The sequence below is a fragment of the Salvelinus alpinus genome, chromosome 7 (genome assembly GCF_045679555.1).
Source record: "Salvelinus alpinus chromosome 7, SLU_Salpinus.1, whole genome shotgun sequence".
Lineage (NCBI taxonomy): Eukaryota > Metazoa > Chordata > Actinopteri > Salmoniformes > Salmonidae > Salvelinus > Salvelinus alpinus.
Window position 1 is genome coordinate 69,985,978 of NC_092092.1, and position 18,820 is coordinate 70,004,797.

At 41.7% G+C, this 18,820-nt stretch overlaps 1 protein-coding gene across 1 annotated transcript; it reads right to left on the reverse strand.

Moving 5' to 3' along the window:
- Positions 1–4,960: 4,960 nt before the first annotated feature.
- Positions 4,961–18,573, reverse strand: hprt1 (hypoxanthine phosphoribosyltransferase 1). Its single transcript, XM_071411551.1, has 9 exons — positions 18,353–18,573; positions 15,385–15,491; positions 9,556–9,739; positions 8,849–8,914; positions 8,475–8,492; positions 8,292–8,374; positions 8,016–8,062; positions 5,961–6,037; positions 4,961–5,874 (listed from the first exon to the last, which is right to left on the reverse strand). Exons 1-9 carry the CDS (start codon positions 18,377–18,379, stop codon positions 5,827–5,829), a joined length of 657 nt encoding a protein of 218 aa, XP_071267652.1. The 5' UTR covers positions 18,380–18,573; the 3' UTR covers positions 4,961–5,826.
- Positions 18,574–18,820: the final 247 nt, after the last annotated feature.

Sequence of the window (18,820 nt, forward strand, 5' to 3'; positions counted from 1 at the left end):
GTTCCCTGGAGACAGGCTGGGGAATATCACCGCCCGAAAAAAGAGCTGGAGACAGCTATAGCTGAGAGGCGGCGATATGAGGCAAGGCAGCGCAGCAGGCACGAGAGGCAGCCCCCCAAAAATTGTGGGGGGGGGCACACGGGGAGCAGCGTGGTACTGGTCAGGCACCGTGTTATGCGGTGAAGCGCAAGGTGTCCCCAGTGCGCGCTCATAGCCCGGAGCGCTATAGGCCAGCCCCCCGCAAGTGTCATGCGAGAGTGGGCATCCAGCCAGGGTGGATTGTGCCAGCTCAGCGTGTTTGGTCTCCAGTGCGCCGTTTCGGCCCAGGGTATCCTGCGCCGTACTGTGTCTCCGGGGCGCTAGGAGGGTGCTGTTCGTCCTATGCCTGCGCTCCGGCCGTGCCGGGCGAAAGTGGGCATTGAGCCTATTGGAGAGGTGCGAGCGGTAAGCACCAGATTTCCAGTGCGCCCCCACAGCCCGGTTCGACCTGTGCCTGCACAGGGGTGGGCACAAAGTGGGCATTCAGCCTGGAGGAGTGGTGCCAAGGCTGCGCTCCAGTGCTCCCCCACAGCCCGGTTTATCCGGTGCCTCCTCTACACACCAGGCCTCCTGTAGGTCTCCCCAGCCTGGTGGGCCCTGTGGCAGCCCCACGCTCCAGGCTGTCTCTGCGTCTCCTCCCTCCAGAGTCTTCCTCCAGTCCGGAGCCGCCAGAGTCGCCCTCCTGTCCGGAGCCGCCAGAGTCGCCCTCCTGTCCGGAGCCGCCAGAGTCGCCCTCCTGTTCTGTTTTCTTTTCTGTGTGTTTGGCCGGGTGTGGTTCTCAATCAGAGGCAGCTGTCTATCGTTGTCTCTGATTGAGTACCATACTTAGGTAGCCTTTTCCCACCTGTGTTTTGTGGATAGTTGTTTTCTGTCTTTTTGTCTGTACCAGACAGGACTGTTTCGTTTCATTCTCTTTGTTATTTTGTTTAGTGTTCTGTTTTTAATGAATTAACATGAACACTTTGGTCCGATTACTCTTCAGCTGATGACGAAAATCGTTACAAATAAAAAGTAACACAATAAAATAACAATAACGACGCTATATACAGGGGGTCAATGGAGCGGCAGGTAGCCTAGCGTTTAGAGCATTGGACTAGTACCGGGAAGTTGCAAGATCGAATCCCTGAGCTGACAAGGTAAAAATCGATCTTTCTGCCCCTGAACAAGGCAGTTAACCACCTGTTCCTAGGTCGCCATTGAGAATAAGAATTTGTTCTTAACTGACTTGCCTAGTTAAATAAAGGTAAAAAATTGACCATTTATTGATGAATGCAAACACATATTTTGTATGTGAATAAAAGTGCTGTTTTGTTGATCCACTAATTCTAATGGTTGAAAACTAGGCCTACATAAGGCTGGTGGTGGTGGTAGGGGAGTAAATAGTTTCTGTAGGTAGGTGTGGCTCTATATTTGTCTGTACTTCATTCATTCATAAAGAAATAATAGTTTTTTATTTCAGGGAATTGATATAGCGTTCCATGACTCTTATACATTTTTCCTGCAAAGTAAAATGATTTGATATCATGAACATTATTCTTGAACATTATTCTTCGTAAAAAAAAAAGAGTGCCACGACAGACTGAAATGCTCTCCTCCCCCGACTACGCCATGAGGGATGATGTAGCCGTCACTGCAGCCTTGCTGGAGAGCATACAATGAAACGTAGGACTTTTTTTTCACGTTTCGGCGCCATTTTCGATTGGGTTGGAGGTAAGTTTGGATATTTTGGGGGATTATTTTTCGTGTATTTTTCTCATATTCACATCTGTTCAAACCATTCAGTAATTTAGTAAATTCGGAGGTTTAATTACTATAAACTTAATTGATTAAAATATACTTTTCGAGTTTGTAATATACGACTTTCACCATTTTGCGCAATGTCTTATTATTGCCGCTGACTTCATAATAAGGTAGAGGTTTTTGCTGAATATGCGTTATTTCACACATGACATAAGTCAGTGGCGCTGCATCGATTGGTTTATGGTGAACACGGCATTGTTTAATTACACGTAGCGCGCAAAAGGTTAGGCTACTTTGTTGCGAATAACAAACTTTAGCTGAAACGATACAATTGGCTACATCGATGCACGTAAAGTGAGCATGCTATTCCTGCAACAACATTATGAATATAACTGCATTTCAAAATGTGTTCGTTTTTTTTTTCAAAAGATGGGGAAACATTCTCTGAATAGGCTGATAGACTATTAGTACAACACATATATTAGCCTACATAACAGTATAAATAGTAGCCTATCATAACAATAATAACATTTTGTTGAAATTATGTGCCTTTTTAAGGATAGGCTATTTTGTACACATGTTGAACTGCTTTAAACCATACAAATTTAGTCTAGTAAGCAGAACCACATTGATTAAAAAAGCTATATTATTATTACCATTTTATGTGATGATCAATCAGTGTTAGTACAAGTGGATGACTGTGACACAGGCCACTGCTTTTGACAGAAAGGAGTGATAAGAATGGACATGTTGCAAAGGGTGTGATTAGTCATGTTCTAGGCTGCTGTTATGCGTCATCAGTTGTTGCTCACGCTCAATTCACTATTCATTCAAATTTGAAAAAGCTATTATTTTCAGATTATACACATTTTCTAAACAATTATTTAAACGTTTGACACAATATTGGCCTGCTGTTCTTGTACTGCATTTTAACATTGTCATATATGGGTAGCCTAACTGTTGTTTTTTTACAAGGCAGGAATTGTCACTAACCCAACCTAATCTATTCAAAGTCAAGGAGTCCTGTATGTGCCCTGTAGGTTTAGAGCTTAGGAAACGTAAACAACAGGCATTTACAGGCTTTTACTGGAGGTAAGGAGCCCTTGACAAATGGACTTCAAATAATACTTTAATAATGTATACTTGCCTTCCTTACTTTCTCAAAATGGCCACATTATTAGATCAATCGATGAAAACATGTAATTTTTTAACCATACCTTATGGAGGCAGAAGGAAAGGGGGCTGGGCCTCTGCTGCTGCTCTAGTGTCCATCCGGAGGAGCTATCTATACCCAATGTTTTTTTGTTACCCAATGTTTTTACCGCCATTAATTTATATCAAGAAATGTACTGTTCTTACCAGAGATGTATACATTTATTTTGCATGAAAAATATCTAGTCTTACAGGCTTTCCAATACATACTACTAAACATTATTTTGCTTCTTTGAGTACTCTTGGCCTAGTAGGGCCTACGTTAAGTCGTCTCCTGTATAATAGCTTGCTGGAGATCACATTAATCTCTTTCCATATCTTTTGCATAACAGTTGATCCTCGATGGTATCCCAACCAACTTCCTATTTAATGCAACACATTTTACTATGTACACTTCATCTTTTTAAAGTTACCTTTGAACCAGTGAGCACGTATTTCAGGCAGCTGTCGTAGCAGCACGTCATGGTTTGTAGTGATAGTAAAGATGCAGACCATGAAGAGCTGCTGCTACAGCACCGTGACACTGTCCATCCTCTCGTCTCACAATGAAGTCAGTGGTTCAGTGGCCCTCAGTCAGGGTTGGCTCATATTTGATTCCCGCTGGGGCCACCCATACGAATATATATGCGCACTCTACTGGAAGTCGCTTTGGATAAAAGCATCAGTTAAGTGGCATTAATTACATTAAGGGTCTGAATAATTTATTATCTTGAGTGTATTGGAGCAGTGTCTTGGCTGAGTTGTTTGAACTACAGTACAGGACAGAGCACAATGTTGATGATTGAAGACTTGATCAACACCTCCCCAATGCAGTAAAGGACTGGACTGTTGGCTGGGCTGTAGCAGCACGTAAATACTGGAGTTGGCCTTATTCCGGTATCCAGTGTTACTGTTCTGCTGTAGTCAGGCCTGCCTACTACAACAGTCTGCTTTGTGTTTCACACTATAATGAGCAACTGCATTATTTAATACTGGATCAACATTTTAACTAGCCCATGATTAGTTACCCATTTTAACTAACCCATGATACTTATTACCCATTATTACATGTTTTCTTAAAATTCAACTGTGGAACTGTCTGTATTTATTTATAAGAACATTTTCATTTCCAGTGTGAAAGCATGTTTAGATGACATTCAGTGTTATAATGTACTTAAGTAAAAAACAATTTAAAGTACTACTTGTCATTTCTTTGGGTATCTGTACTTAACTATTTATATTTTTGACAACTTTTACTTCACTACATTAAGAAAATAATGTACGTTTTAATTCATACATTTTCTCTGACACCCAAAAGTACACATTACATTTTGAATGCTTAGCAGGACAGAAAATGGTCCAATTCACACACTTATCAAGAGAACATCCCTGGTCATCTGTACTGCCTGATCCGGCGGACTCACTAAACACAAATGCTTCGTTTGTAAGTGAGTGTGCCCCTGGCTATCCGTAAATTTAAAAAACAAGAAAATTGTTCTCTGGTTTGCATAATATAAGGAATTTGAAATGTTTCATACTTTTACTTTTGATACTTAAAGTATTTGGTTTTAAATATACTTAACTCAAGTAGTATTTTACTGGGTAACTTTCAAATTTCTATTAAGGCATCTTGACTCCCGTATGACAGTTGGGGACTTTTTCCACCACTGCACATATTGCTCTTGTAGGTTTTGATTTTGCTGACACAACTCCACAGAAGACAGTTGATTTCCAGTGCCAACGCCGGGGAGAATGCCTCTATGACAGCGGTGACGGCTGTATCACAACCGGCTGATTGGGAGTCCTATAGGGCAGCGCACAATTGGCCCACTGTCGTCCGGGTTTGGCCAGTGTAGGTCATTGTAAATAAGAATTTGTTCTTAACTGACTTGCCTATTTAAATTAAATAAAAATAGTGGTATAATTTATATTTAACTTAATTATTTGGTACCACAAGCAAACCTTTTGGGGGGAAATCAGGAGTCATGAGGGGATGGAGCAGAGTTTAATGGTTGGGAGGGTAAAGAGAAAAACATTGTGATTGCATGAATCATTGTCATACAGTAGATGGAAGCTTAAAATACATATTTATAAAAGCAGATATGCATAAATGATCATAATATTGAACCACATTCAATACTCAGTTTATATTACAGTACTACTGATGGAACACTTCCATTTTGGGGGGAAAACTATGCAAAAAAGAATATGTAATGTATTAGGATACCTGCTCCTTCCTTTGTCCATACCACTGAAACTATTATGTATAAGTAAAGGAATTCGGTCTTCAAGTGACGTACAAACTTTCAAATCAATGTCAAGCTAAAATCAAGTTTTGTGAAATGGAAAATAATTTAAATCTTAAGTAATTTTGACAATATGATGACTAAATGTTTGTTCTACTTCCTGCTACCGTAGCAGAATTTTTCTCAATAAATTACTAATCTACAAAAAAATAAACTCTGGGTATTGATCATTATAACAGGGCAAGCAAATGTTATATTTATTGAAAGCGATGACAGCATGCACATGGACTCACACATACCAATATGTCCAAGGCAATGTCACACCTCAGAAATGTTCAATCTTGACACTTTAAAGTGTGTGTGGTTTCTAGAGTGCAGCACAGCATGTGGGGGTTGAGAGAGGGGCTTTGCAAATCTGAGGGGCAATGTAAGTGTGTGTATACACCTCCTCAGGGACCCTGAGCAGAACATGCACATGTGTGTGAGCAAGAGTTAAGTGAGCTGCACTCTTAATTTGTTTTTCCTGACCAAAAATATATATAAATCAGATGTATAAAATGAAAGCAACATAAAAAAGAATGATAGACAACTAGAGGAAGGGCTGTCCTCTTCAGGCCTTGTATTTTTCCTTCCCCGTTTCACTAATGACACAGATGTGCTGGAAAGCAAACAGAAAGGAACCAATGAGACCGTTTTACTCAACATCGTTTATCTAGCTGAGAAAATCTGTTAAAAAATACTTACATTTAAATCTCTGAAGTACTCGTTGTAGTCTAGCGCATATCCCACCACAAATTTGTCTGGAACCTCAAATCCTATGACTGAAAAATAAACAAATGAAGTAAGTGTGACAGGGTGGAACCATAGTTTTCGTCCATGTTTCTCAGGGGACCCTAATTGGTGTTGAACATGTGAAAGGTATAAAAAGCACCCTTTAGTGTTTTTCAGTAAAGAGCATAGAGTTGTATAGTAATTGCAATGTTGTTTCTGTCCCATTTATGGTGTCTGAGTGCACAGGCTTCCAAGTAGTTCTACTTCTCTGAGTTGGTAAACAAACTGAAAGGGTGCATTCTGCCACCTGGAGTATGTCGTTTGACCTTACACCCTACTCCTTTAATAAACTTGGCTCATTTTCTTTTTTTTATTTTTTTTTTTATAAACATGTGTCTCAGACTATTTCCCTTAAATGGGCCTAGAACCTCTATTTAATCAGATGGTTAGATACAGTGCTTTCGGAAAGTATTCAAACTCCTTGACTTTTTCTACATTTTATGTTACAGCCTTATTCTAAAATTGATTCAATTGTTTTTACCCTCAAATCTACACACAAAGCAAAAACAGGTTTTTAGTAATTTTAGCAAATTTATAAAAAAAATAAAACAGAAATATCACATTTACTCAGTACTTTGTTGAAGCACCTTTGGCAGTGATTACAGCCTCGAGTCTTCTTGGGTATGACGCTACAAGCATGGCAAACCTGTATTTGGGGAGTTTCTCCCATTCTTTTCTGCAGATCCTCTCAAGCTCTGTCAGGTTGGATAGGGAGCGTCGCTGCACAGCTATTTTCAGGTCACTCCAAAGATGTTCGATCGGGTTCAAGTCCGGGCTCTGGCTGGCCACTCAAGGACATTCAGAGACTTGTCCCAAAGCCCATCCTGCGTTGTGTTGGCTGTGTGCCTAGGGTTGTTGTCCTGTTGGATGGTAAATTTTCAGCCCCAGTCTGAGGTCCTGAGCCATCTGGAGCAGGTTTTCATCAAGGATCTCGCTGTACTTTGCTCTGTTCATATTTCCCTCGATCCTGACTAGTCTCCCAGTCCCTGCCACTGAAAAACATCCCCACAGCATGATGCTGCCACCACTAAAGCTTCACCGTAGGGATGGTGTCAGGTTTCCTCCAGATGTGACGTTTGGCAATCAGGCCAAATAGTTCAATCTTGGTTTCATCAGACCAGAGAATTTAGTTTCTCATGGTCTGAGAGTCCTTTAGATGCCTTTTGGCAAACTCCTTTGGCTGGCCCCTCTACCAAAAAGGCCTGATTAGTGAAGTGCTACAGAGATGGTTGTCCTTCTGGGAGGTTCTCTGATGTCCACAGAGGAACTCTGGAGCTCTGTCAGAGTGACCATCGGGTTCTTGGTCACCTTTCTGACCAAGGCGCTTCTCCCGCGATTGTTCAGTTTGGCCGGGCGGCCAGCTCTAGGAAGAGTCTTGGTGGTTCCAAACTTCTTCCATTTAAGAATGATGGAGGCCACTGTGTTCTTGGGGACCTTCAATGCAGCAGAAATGTTGGTACCCTTCCTCAGATCTGTGCCCCGACACAATCCTGTCTCAGAGCTCTTCAGACAATTCCTTCGACCTCATTGCTTGGTTTTTGCTGACATGCACCGTCAACTGTGGGACCTTATATAGACAGCTGTGTACCTTTCCAAATCATGTCCAATCAATAGAATTTACCACAGGTGGATTCCAATCAAGTAGTAGAACCATCGTAAGGCTGATCAATGGAAACAGGGTGCACCTGAGCTCAATTTCTAGTCTCATAGGAAAGGATCATTTCTAAAAACCTGTTTTCACTTTGTCATTAAGGGGTATTGTGTGTAGGTTGAGGAAATGTTTTTATTTAATCCTTTTTAAAAACAAGGCTGTAACGTAACAAAATGTGAAAAAAGGGGTCTGAATACTTTCTGGATGCCCTGTATCGGTCTTCATTATAGTTAATGTATGTGTGACAGCACAATGCCTCAGACTATTGATTAAGATGATTCACTGAAAGCCATTTAGCAGTGTTGAAGTGAACTCACAGTCTGGTGTGTAGCCAACACTCCTTGGTGTCCTCTTCACCAACAAACTGAAAGCACAAACCAGGAAGTTGGTCATGTGACTAATGGTGTTAGAGAATTAAAATACAAAGGAAAACATGACAGTTGGAGGTTTCCATATAACTTCTCTGTAAGCAGAAGTAAGTTGCACTGTACGGTGCCTTTGCTTGATTCTACATTTACATCAAAGATGTATGGACAAATATTTAACTTTTTATAACACTGCAATGTAAGATAGAGACTTGGGGATTACTTTACCTTGCAACTTTGACCATTTTTGGGTTGTACTGTTTGAGAAGTTGCAGCAAGGTCTTCATGGTCTTTCCTGTGTCAATAATGTCCTAAAAATGACACAACAGTGAGTGTCGCTGCCAAATGTCTATAATGCTGACATAGCAAAAGGTTTAACTTAACAATGAGATAGAAGTAGTCATAACATACCTCCACAATCAGGACATTCTGTGTAAAAACAAGAGGCAGAGATGGCAGAGTGTAACTGTTAGCCTTTATCAAATATAAAAGTTACTCCAGAACCCATTTAGAAATGTGACCTTGGATGTATCCTGGTGAACCCTGCAGCCATTATAGTTATACCCTCTTGTACTTTAGACTGCATGAGAACCCCTTCAAAACTTTTATGTCAAAGTAAAAAAATATACATATATATATTTATTTTTACACGTGGCCTTATTTTTAACTTTCTATGCTTATAGTTGCTCCTCCAAAGTTTCCCTTTAAGAAAGTTCAAACTAAATAACTGAGGAATGTTTGACAGACATATCTATAGAAAAGGTCAGTTGAAAAGATTTCTTTACCTTCCCTGTCAGCGTAGACAGGTCATCCCCTCCAATGACTTTGATTTCACCTGTAGATTGGTCATTCTGTGTAGACATGTAATAAACAGGTGAACAGGGATAGGGGACTTTGTCAGGACAGGTCTGCTGTTATTGACATCTAGTGTCTAGCAGTAAGAATCCATAAACAAAGAGCTGCTAGAGCTGCTTCTTAATGTATTATATCAAGCAGCTGAGTGTGTGTGTGTGTGTGTGTGTGTGTGTGTGTACAAATACAGATGGAAATAATGGAAATGTAGTACTAATAACAGCCAGTCTTAGTATTTACCAAGTAAGCATTTATTGTGGATACGAGCCTAGGGGATTGCCAGTCAAAACAAGTTTAAGGTAGTGCATGTTGACATTTGGCTCAAAGGTCAAATGAAAGCTTAGGTGTAACTGTGAAACCAATGGACTGAATAAAATATTATATTCTTTCCATTATGCCGTTTTTGGCAATGCCTGTAATAAATAAATTGAATAACAATAACATAAACGCTAAATACTTCTAACATCTATAATAAAATAGTAATAACTCATGAACTACCTTCCAAATGGCTCCTATTCCCTTTATAGTGCACTACTTGTGACTACTTTTGACCAGGGCCCCTGCAGGGCATGCACTTAAAAGGGAATATGGTGCCATTTGGGACACAAATTTGAAGAACTGAGCGAAGAGTGAGCCTTACGCAATAGCTCTTGAGGCGGATGAAGTCCACTGTCATAGGAATGGAGCGGTCGCTGTTACGGTTTAGGGCCTTGATGTAGTCCAACAGGTCTGCAAAGAACTTGTAACCCCCCTTGAGCACGCAGAGGGCCACGATATGGTGCCCCCCCATGTCCTTCATAATCTCCCTGGCTAGCCTCTCTGTCCTGTAGACAGGGAGAGAGAGGGTGGTCAGTCGGCACTGGTTCCTGTTTCCTATGTCTGTTTGAATAAGGGGCTACACTCTTAGAAAAAAAGGTGCTATCTAGAACCTATAAGGGTTCTTCGACTGTCTCAATGGAAGAACCATTTTAGGTTCCAGGTAGAACCCTTTACACAGAGGGTTCTACATGAAACCTAGAAGAGTTCTGCCTGGAACCAAAAAGAGTTATCCTATGGGGACAGCCGAAGAACCCCTTCGTAACTAAACTGAACTGCCAGCCTCACGTGGATGTGATCAGTTAATTGATTTGATTATAAAAGAGTTTGTGGCTATCCAGTGACAAGTTCAGTAAAGGAAGATAACATGCTCAACTCTAAATCCTTGTGTAAACAAGTAACATAGGCTGAATGAGTAAAATAACTAACATAGTAAAATAACTAACATAGTAAAATAACTAACATAGGCAAAAATGTAAAAATAATTTAAAAAGGGCCAGCTTGAATATGTATTGCAATTTAAGCTTAGTTGACATGTTCTTTCATAGCAACATCTATGGATCTGACCCTTTGTTTCCAATTTCGACTAAAATGACATACCCAAATCTAACGGCCTGTAGCTCAGGACCTGAAGCAAGGATATGCATATTCTTGATACCATTTGAAAGGAAACACTTTGAAGTTTGTGGAAATGTGAAATTAATGTAGGATAATATAACACATTTGATCTGGTAAAAGATAATACAAAGAAAAAAACATGCGTTTTTTTAGTTTTTTTTTTGTACCATGTTGGAATCCGCTAAACTTTGATCATTGAGATAGTAAATCAATGATAGGAAATTAAAGAGACTGGGTTTTATGTCTCTGAGGAAAGACAGATGGACATCTGTGTATTAGATGAAAGAGGGGTTGAGGTCAGGAGGTGGGGACAGATTCTCTTAAGAGAGTAATAAATGTTAGGAATCCTGTTACCCTCTTTATTAGCTTCCTGTAGAGCCATAAAATGTAAGGATTGGAGAGAAAGGGGAGTGTCTTAAGTGGGATGTATATAACTGTGATGTGAGAAATGTTTTGCATTCTGATTACAGCTGTACAGAACCTTTGGGATAGAATTAAACTTAGTTAAAGCTTCTCTAGTGCCCGTGGGTTATTTACTCGGAAAAATAAGAACCTAACAGATGGCGCTGCGAGCAAGTTCACCACGATTTGTAGTCAAACCAAAGAGACCAGATCAGTGGCACAGGAGCCGGCACAACAAACAAGGTAGGCTAGTTCCTATATCTGTTTCCACTCATTTTGACATCTTGGGGAGATGAGAATCGTTGGCTGAACTAATTAGGGGATACGGACCTGGAGAGCCTGAGTTTAATTATATAAGTCCATTGTGTAACGACCGGTCGTAACATTATGTTATGCTTTTTGATATTTGTCGTAGAGATGTTATTAAGAAAAGGTTAATGTCATAATTCGTCAGAGAGTCAATGTTTGTCTAGTTTCCTGAAACAGAAATGTAATGAACGTAACCTCAAAAAAGCACAGATCATAACAACAGTTATCATGGAGGGTGACGTCAGATCGTGTTTCAATGCATGGTAGAAATAATTTGACCATAGACAGTGTGTGAAGCTCAAAACCCTCCCTAACCGGCTGAAGAAAGAGCGATGAAAACCCTCCCTAACCGGCTGAAGAAAGAGCGATGAAGGCGTGCTATAAGAGACAGTGACTTTTACCACTCCTATCTGAGTCCGAACCAAAACCAGGGCCGGGGTGCTGAGAGACAGTGACTTTTACCACTCCTATCTGAGGCCGAACCAAAACCAGGGCCGGGGTGCTGAGAGACAGTGACTTTTACCACTCCTATCTGAGTCCGAACCAAAACCAGGGCCGGGGTGCTGAGAGACAGTGACTTTTACCACTCCTATCTGAGTCCGAACCAAAACCAGGGCTGGGGTGCTGAGAGCGCGTGTGGAGTGAGCGTGGAGAGAAAGAACAAGCTCAGGTGGGAGAAACGGAAGTATCTACTTGGATATTAAAATCGGGACATTATCAAGGGCCATGAAGTGTGACAGGCAAAAGTTACATGTGCCTTTGGGAAAATTAACTGTAAACGATATCTGAAGAAGACACGCTAGAATGATAAGTGCCGGGTGAAGTACAGGGGGGAAGTGGGGTGGTGGTATACGCCCTGCTGACTATTTAAACTGAAAATGCATTGAGATACTGATCGTTCTTTACCAGGCCACTCTTGACAGGAAAACAGGGAAAAGGGGGGCTGTAATGAGAAGAGTTATGACCGGCAATAAAAGGTTGTTTATAAATGTGTGTTTTAACAGGGATGATCTGTGCTAAGTTGGCAAACTGGAATTTGAGCACTAGACTCAAAGTAAGAACTGAGGTCAGTCATTCTAAATTCGGTTTGGATAATTTATAAAATGTTTTAATTGTGATTGGGATACAGCGAGAGAGAATTGCTAAAGCACGATGAGGGGTGGAGGGCGCTGCTAACATTTATGTGGCCGAGAGTCTCCAGAAACTTATCTCCAAGTGTCATCCTGAGGGGAGGTGGTTTGTTTGGGAGACTGACTGGATGATAGCTTGGGACGAACTCATTAATGCTCTGTATTAAGAGTTTTTTATGTTACATCGCATCAATGAGTGGTGCTGAGTTATTAAACATGTACTTTGTTTCTCTTTTCTTTTCAAGTCAATATGTTTTTAGGTTTCGTGGAACATGAGGGTGTTCATTGTTCCAGAGAAGGTAATGATGTAAATTGACTAACTGATTTGAGAATGTGTTAGTAGGTTTGTAAAATGTAGAAAATGCATTAGGAGCATAGTGTGCTATGGGTTAGATGTAATGATATAGGAGTATCATTCCCAGAGACCGAATATTGTTACAGGAGATAGCTCATAGAAGGAGAGCAGCTAACTGTACACAATATGGGGATTTAATTGAACGTTACACAGATAATGGTGAAAGTAGCAGAGATAGTGTTGTTATTTCAGACACTGTTGTCAACTTTCAGTAATGAGTTTGTCACAGAAGGCATAACACTTAAAAGAATAGCAACCGATCCCTGTATACAGGAGGCCACATCGCCAGAAGGAAAGTTTGCTGTGATAATCACATCTCCTGCAGAGTGTGATTAAGAGACATGTGACTCAGAGTTTTTGTACAGTTGGATACTCTTCCAACGCCACTAATCTCTCCCCCATTTCTGACAGATAGTAAACATTTGACATACCTCCCAGTAGATTGGGACCGAACCACGGTAAATGGTAAGTGTCAGAAGGTGGCTGCTTATCAACTGTTGGGGCCCAAAGTCTACATGTTAACAAAGGTGTTTACAAACGGGTGGGGGGTAGATCGGCCTTGGGATGAGCGATGTGTACCTAACTTGAGCACAGGGATGTATTATCCGCACGTACCAACTGTAGCAGAATACAGGAGGTCATTGGAGATGTTGGTGGCTAGAGACCAAGGGATAAACTGGGAAACAGGTAGGGGGTATCTGAAAGGTTCAGTCCTAGACTTATCAGTAAAACACGAAGACAATAGGAGAGCAGGAGACAAATTCCGAGCAATAGCTATTCTCACAGCAGTCGCTGTAGGGACAGTAACAGGAGCAGTAGTAGAAGCGTAGAATGCTATATTGATAGCATGTAATGGGACTACTGCGTAAATGAGGGATATTGTGAGACAATAGTCATGGCCATGTTGGAAGTAGCAGTGGTTACTTTAGTAGCATTGTTGGGATATCAGTTTATGACGACTCATGTCACATGGATTGGTTACTGGTAACTGGGGGACCAATGGGAGGACAGGGGATGTGATTATTCAAATATCACAAATGATGTTGTCAGGAAATAACCCATGTGTTGCAGTGTGCATATCCTCAGGTGGAACCAAGATATAACCAAGGACACAGGCTGAATTCTGGAGATTGAGTGTACATCAAGAGACACCAGGCGGGGGTGTTGGAACAGCATTGGTTTGAGAGACACTACTCCGTACAGTACCTGCTGTGGTTAAGATCGTCATGTCTCTCCTTGGGGGGTGCATAGTTTTCACGTGAAGTGAGGTCCAACTGCATAATGGATGAGTGAAGACACCATGACACAGGAAGCGGAGCGAGAGACTAGATTCCATTGTAAGACATAGATGGGTTGGGTCTGGGAACTACTATAAACATCATAGTTGGATTGGGGTTTAGCTGCTTTACGGGTTAATACATCATATGATAGAGGATAGAGGGGTACTGTGAACAAAATGTTGAAGGCATTGATGTGAAAGCAGATACAGTGCTGAGATACCTCAAGAGGATGGAACGTGGATTAGGGATAGACACTTGCATATCAGGTGTTGGTGCCTATCAGGTGAAATGGAGAAGATGGGGAACAAAGTGAAAATGACATGACTTGGGAACACCTCTCGGAACCTGGGGCCTAAAGGGGAAGACTGGGTGAAAGCATGAGGAAGCTTTTAGAGGTTTCAATTTTGTGGAACCCAGCAGGAAATTATCCTGGAGGCATAGAGTCAGGTGAAGAGAGTGGGAATTGTCATGGTTTCAGACTTTGGTTTTCATGCATATATAAATATGCATAGCTTATCACATTGTTAATACTGTTATGTTTTATGTTTTTTTTTTTGCATTCCAAGTCTTGTGCTATCACTCTCTTAGGAACAGAAGGGGAAAGTGGAGAAACTAAAAGCTGCTCCCTCTGCCATTGAAGGAGACCGCAGATTCAGCTGGAATGGCATTTTGTTGTGTGATCATAGTTCGGAGGCCATAAGTCTCTGAATTTGTACACCTTGCGGTGAATGTTTGTTCATTTGTTTGTTTGTTTAATTCATGTTTTATAATCATTTGTTAGTTATTTTCTATTCATGTTTTATTATTGTTTATCCATTTAAGTAATTTCCAAGTTTATGTAAAGTGAACATTAGGTCGCTATTGTTCAAGAGGAAGGACTGTTGGAATCGGCTAAACTGTGATCATTGAGATAGTAAATCAATGATAGGAAATGAAAGAGACTGGGTTTTATGTCTCTGAGGAAAGACAGATGGACATCTGTGTATTAGATGAAAGAGGGGTTGAGGTCAGGAGGTGGGGACAGATTCTCTTAAGAGAGTAATAAATGTTAGGAATCCTGTTACCCTCTTTAGTTAGAGCTTAAAGTTAAAGCTTCTCTAGTGCCCGTGGGTTATTTACTCTGAAAAATAAGAACCTAACAACCATCATCTTTGAAATGCAAGATTAAGGCCATAATGTATTATTCCAGCCAAAGGCACAATTTAGATTTTGGCCACTAGGTGGCAGCAGTGTATGTGCACAGTTTTAGACTGATTCAATGAACCATTGCATTTATGTTCAACATTTTGTCTCAAGACTGCCCAAATGTACCTAATTGGTTTATAAATACATTTTCAAGTTTATAACTGTGCACTCTCCTCAAACAATAGCATGGTATTGTGCAGTTAGATTAACAAGAATTTAAGCTTTCTGTCAATATCAGATATGTCCATGTCCTGGGAAATGTTCTTGTTACTGACAACCTCATGTTAAATCACATTAGCTCAACCGTCCCGCGGGGGACCCACCGATCCTGTAGAGGATAAATTATTAAGACCACACTGCCAGTAACAACCCACCTGTCAAGGATGAGTCCATGTGGGATGTAGACCCGGTCCAGGTCATCAGCATAGTGCTTTGGGATGCAGAAGAGGTCCAGATCATATCCCTGCTCATCATCGCTGATCTGGAACATAGATCACATGCTGACAATCTACCTGATCAATGCCGTGCCTGTGATGTGGAACTGCTATGATGCAGCAGGGAAGGGTTAAAGAAATCACAGGGGCGTTATCTAAACGGGACACAGAGAGAAGTAGGGCAGTGGGAATAGAGGTGAAGACACTAAAGGTTGTTCACTTTACAACTATCACAACGCACCCTCCCCTCTGGCTGGTATCACTGGTGCAACTGACTTCTGGCAGAGCAAATCACTCCCACACTTGCTGCCGCAGCTGCAGCCTCCACTCAATACTGACCGAGGCAGGTGAGAGCAAAACACACATTGCCAGCCCCAATTCTAGGAAAGAGGAATCAGTCCACTCCAATCATGCAGTCATCTAACGCACCCCCCAGCTTCTATTAAAGACTCCACTGTTCGTCCCTGGCATCGACTTTGAACTAATACAAGATTACTCTGCGAAGAAGTCTCTCAATTTATATAAACACTGCCTCTTTTCAGAGATGCCATACTAATCCTGGAAGCGATATACCCCATATGTTTTCAAATCTAATTTCCTACTGAGGGGTCAACAGCCCTGCACTTGAATCCAGAGAGCGGGATGTGTGTCCCAAATGGCACCCTTTCCCTATATAGTGCAGTACTTTTATATGGAATAGGGTGCCATTTGGGATGCACAGAGAGCTTCATCAGAGTCATGTGACAGCAGAGTGGCCACCAGACCAGGCCCAGAGGTGCCCAGGGATTGGGGTGTGATCACGGGTCTCTCGCCTGCCCTGGCCCCTGGCTGACATTTACACACTCTGTAAGACGACATAAAAGGGTTACTTATTATAACAATGTAGTTACATGTAGGCCTAAGCTACATGCACTGTGGATAATCCTATGAGACATGTCCTCACATTTTCTGACCTGGGACAACTGTGTGTTCTCCTTCCCATGCCAGTCCAACTGAAATATATTCCTATGTACTCATGCGATTTGGCTCAGAACAGATGAAGTTCACGTGCAGAGAAATAAGGACTGATAGTGAGCCATGCAGGTACTAGGCAGTTGTCTGGGGACTACAGATCCTACAGCAGTCTTCCTCCCACCTGCTGTCTACTACAGGTGCTGCTGTACTGGGTTCAGCTGGTGGGAGAACAGGGGAACAGTTCCCTCAAACTATCTTATAGCTCTACCAACAGCACATCACATCAGGTCTTACTATGTAGCACCATAATCGCAAATGTGCAATCGAGTTATTATTAAACCAAAAAGAGCCCTCCAAAAGACGACATAACAATCAAGCTATGAATCATAAGTTGACCTGAATGTAAGCTTGTACTCGCATCCGCTACAAGACCATGGTGCTTGCCTACGGAGCTGTGAGGGGAACGGCACCTCCGTACCTTCAGGCTCTGATCAGGCCCTACACCCAAACAAGGGCACTGCGTTCATCCACCTCTGGCCTGCTCGCCTCCCTACCTCTGAGGAAGTACAGTTCCCGCTCAGCCCAGTCAAAACTGTTCGCTGCTCTGGCACCCCAATGGTGGAACAAACTCCCTCACGACGCCAGGTCAGCGGAGTCAATCACCACCTTCCGGAGACACCTGAAACCGCACCTCTTTAAGGAATACCTAGGATAGGATAAAGTAATCCTTCTAACCCCCCCCCCCCCCCCCCCTTAAGAGTTAGATGCACTATTGTAAAGTGGTTTTTCCACTGGATATCATAAGGTGAATGCACCAATTTGTAAGTCGCTCTGGATAAGAGCGTCTGCTAAATGACTTAAATGTAAATGTACTAGTGTAGAGAAATGTACTTTGTAACCGTTGTGAAAGCAAGGTGTGTTGTTATGATACAATAATTCCTATCTAAAGATGGAGTGAGGCATTCCTCCCCACAGTGGCCCTCTCTTACCTATCTCTTTTAAACAAGGGCCCACTTATCAGCAGTAGGGGTGAATGTAACACTGTAGTTTCTCCAGTCCCTACAGACTGACTGACTCTCCAAGCCATGTCTGCAAAACCTGCTGCATTCAGCATGTTGTCTGTGTCATCAATCGATAAGCAACTGCCAGCATGTGACTCCCAGACTACAGACAGGGCAAGTTTGATAGCAAAAAGAAATGCTATACTGACATAGGCAATAAAATGTGTTATTCTGTTGGAAATGGCTACAAAAGCAAAATGTGTTCTTCTGCAATTTACATCTTCTTGTACTTCTGTAAATATATGGAGAAATATAATGATAAAATGCATACCAGTGAAATGAGGATATCATGCTGGTTGCAGTACAGCAGTAATCCCCAAAAGCCTGTAGGCTGTCGTTTTCCAAAAATAAACTACTCTGGGTGACAGGACTGAACCCCCAAAAATGTATTGGTTGGAGAGACAAGCAATATCCCGCCCCATATGGCATGCATATATATTCGTTTCGAAGTTAGATATAACTTGCATTTTGTTCGTATTTTAAAGAAAACTACTCTAGCGCTATTATTGGTCAATTGAATATGTATCTGTATATTCGTCCTACTGTATGAAACAAGATTAGTGGTATGGTATAACAAGTATAACATGTGCCATGCGTGTTAGCACGCGTGCGACGCCCCAGGCCGCGTTTAGTTATGTAGCTAGACAGCTATTTTTGTTGTTGAGATGACATGAGTGATTTTTAAAGTGAGCGTGCGATGACACGTTTGAAGCATTAAAAATGAACACATAAAGGACATCGTAATTATTCTGAAAATGTACATTTACAGGGGCGAATGGCGCGTATTTCCGTTAAAAAAAACTAGTTACGACCCATTCCTCTTTGACTCGAAATAGCAGTTATGCTGAGTTCGCAATATGAACACCCAGTTGAATCAGCATTGCAAGACTTACCACAACACAGGGGCTGCTTGACGCCATGTCCGTTTCGTCGTTTAGATCACGACCCGCTTTTTCTCCGACAATATTCTTGTTTTTGCTAGACTCTGTCACCTAAAATGAGTTTCACCTCTTTAACAGCAGACCACCTAGCAACCTACGTACAGTAGATCTTCCGCAAAACCACTGCAGGACGTGCGGAGCTGGTTGTAGGACTGAATAACGAATCAAATGAGGGGAAAACCTGATGTACCGCCCATTTTGGATAGAATCTGTCATCGCCATAAAACCATGTAGGCTAAACGCAATGCGGGGCACTGCATGATATTCCCCTCACTATGAATATGGAAAATGGCAACGTCAATTACCAAGCAGTTTCTTCAAACCATGCACCTGTAATGTAGCATTCTAGCTACCCAATTGATCAAAATGTTGTTGATCAACATGCCCATTCTAAATCAACAGTACCGTTTTAAATAGAAA

Coding starts and splice junctions, on each gene's coding strand:
- hprt1 (XM_071411551.1), bottom strand. CDS start 18,379: ATGGCGTCAAGCAGCCCCTGTGTTGTG. Junction 15,492..18,352: donor CAAGCAGCCCCTGTGTTGTG/GTAAGTCTTGCA, acceptor TCTATGTTCCAG/ATCAGCGATGATGAGCAGGG. Junction 8,063..8,291: donor AAAATGGTCAAAGTTGCAAG/GTAAAGTAATCC, acceptor TTGTGCTTTCAG/TTTGTTGGTGAAGAGGACAC.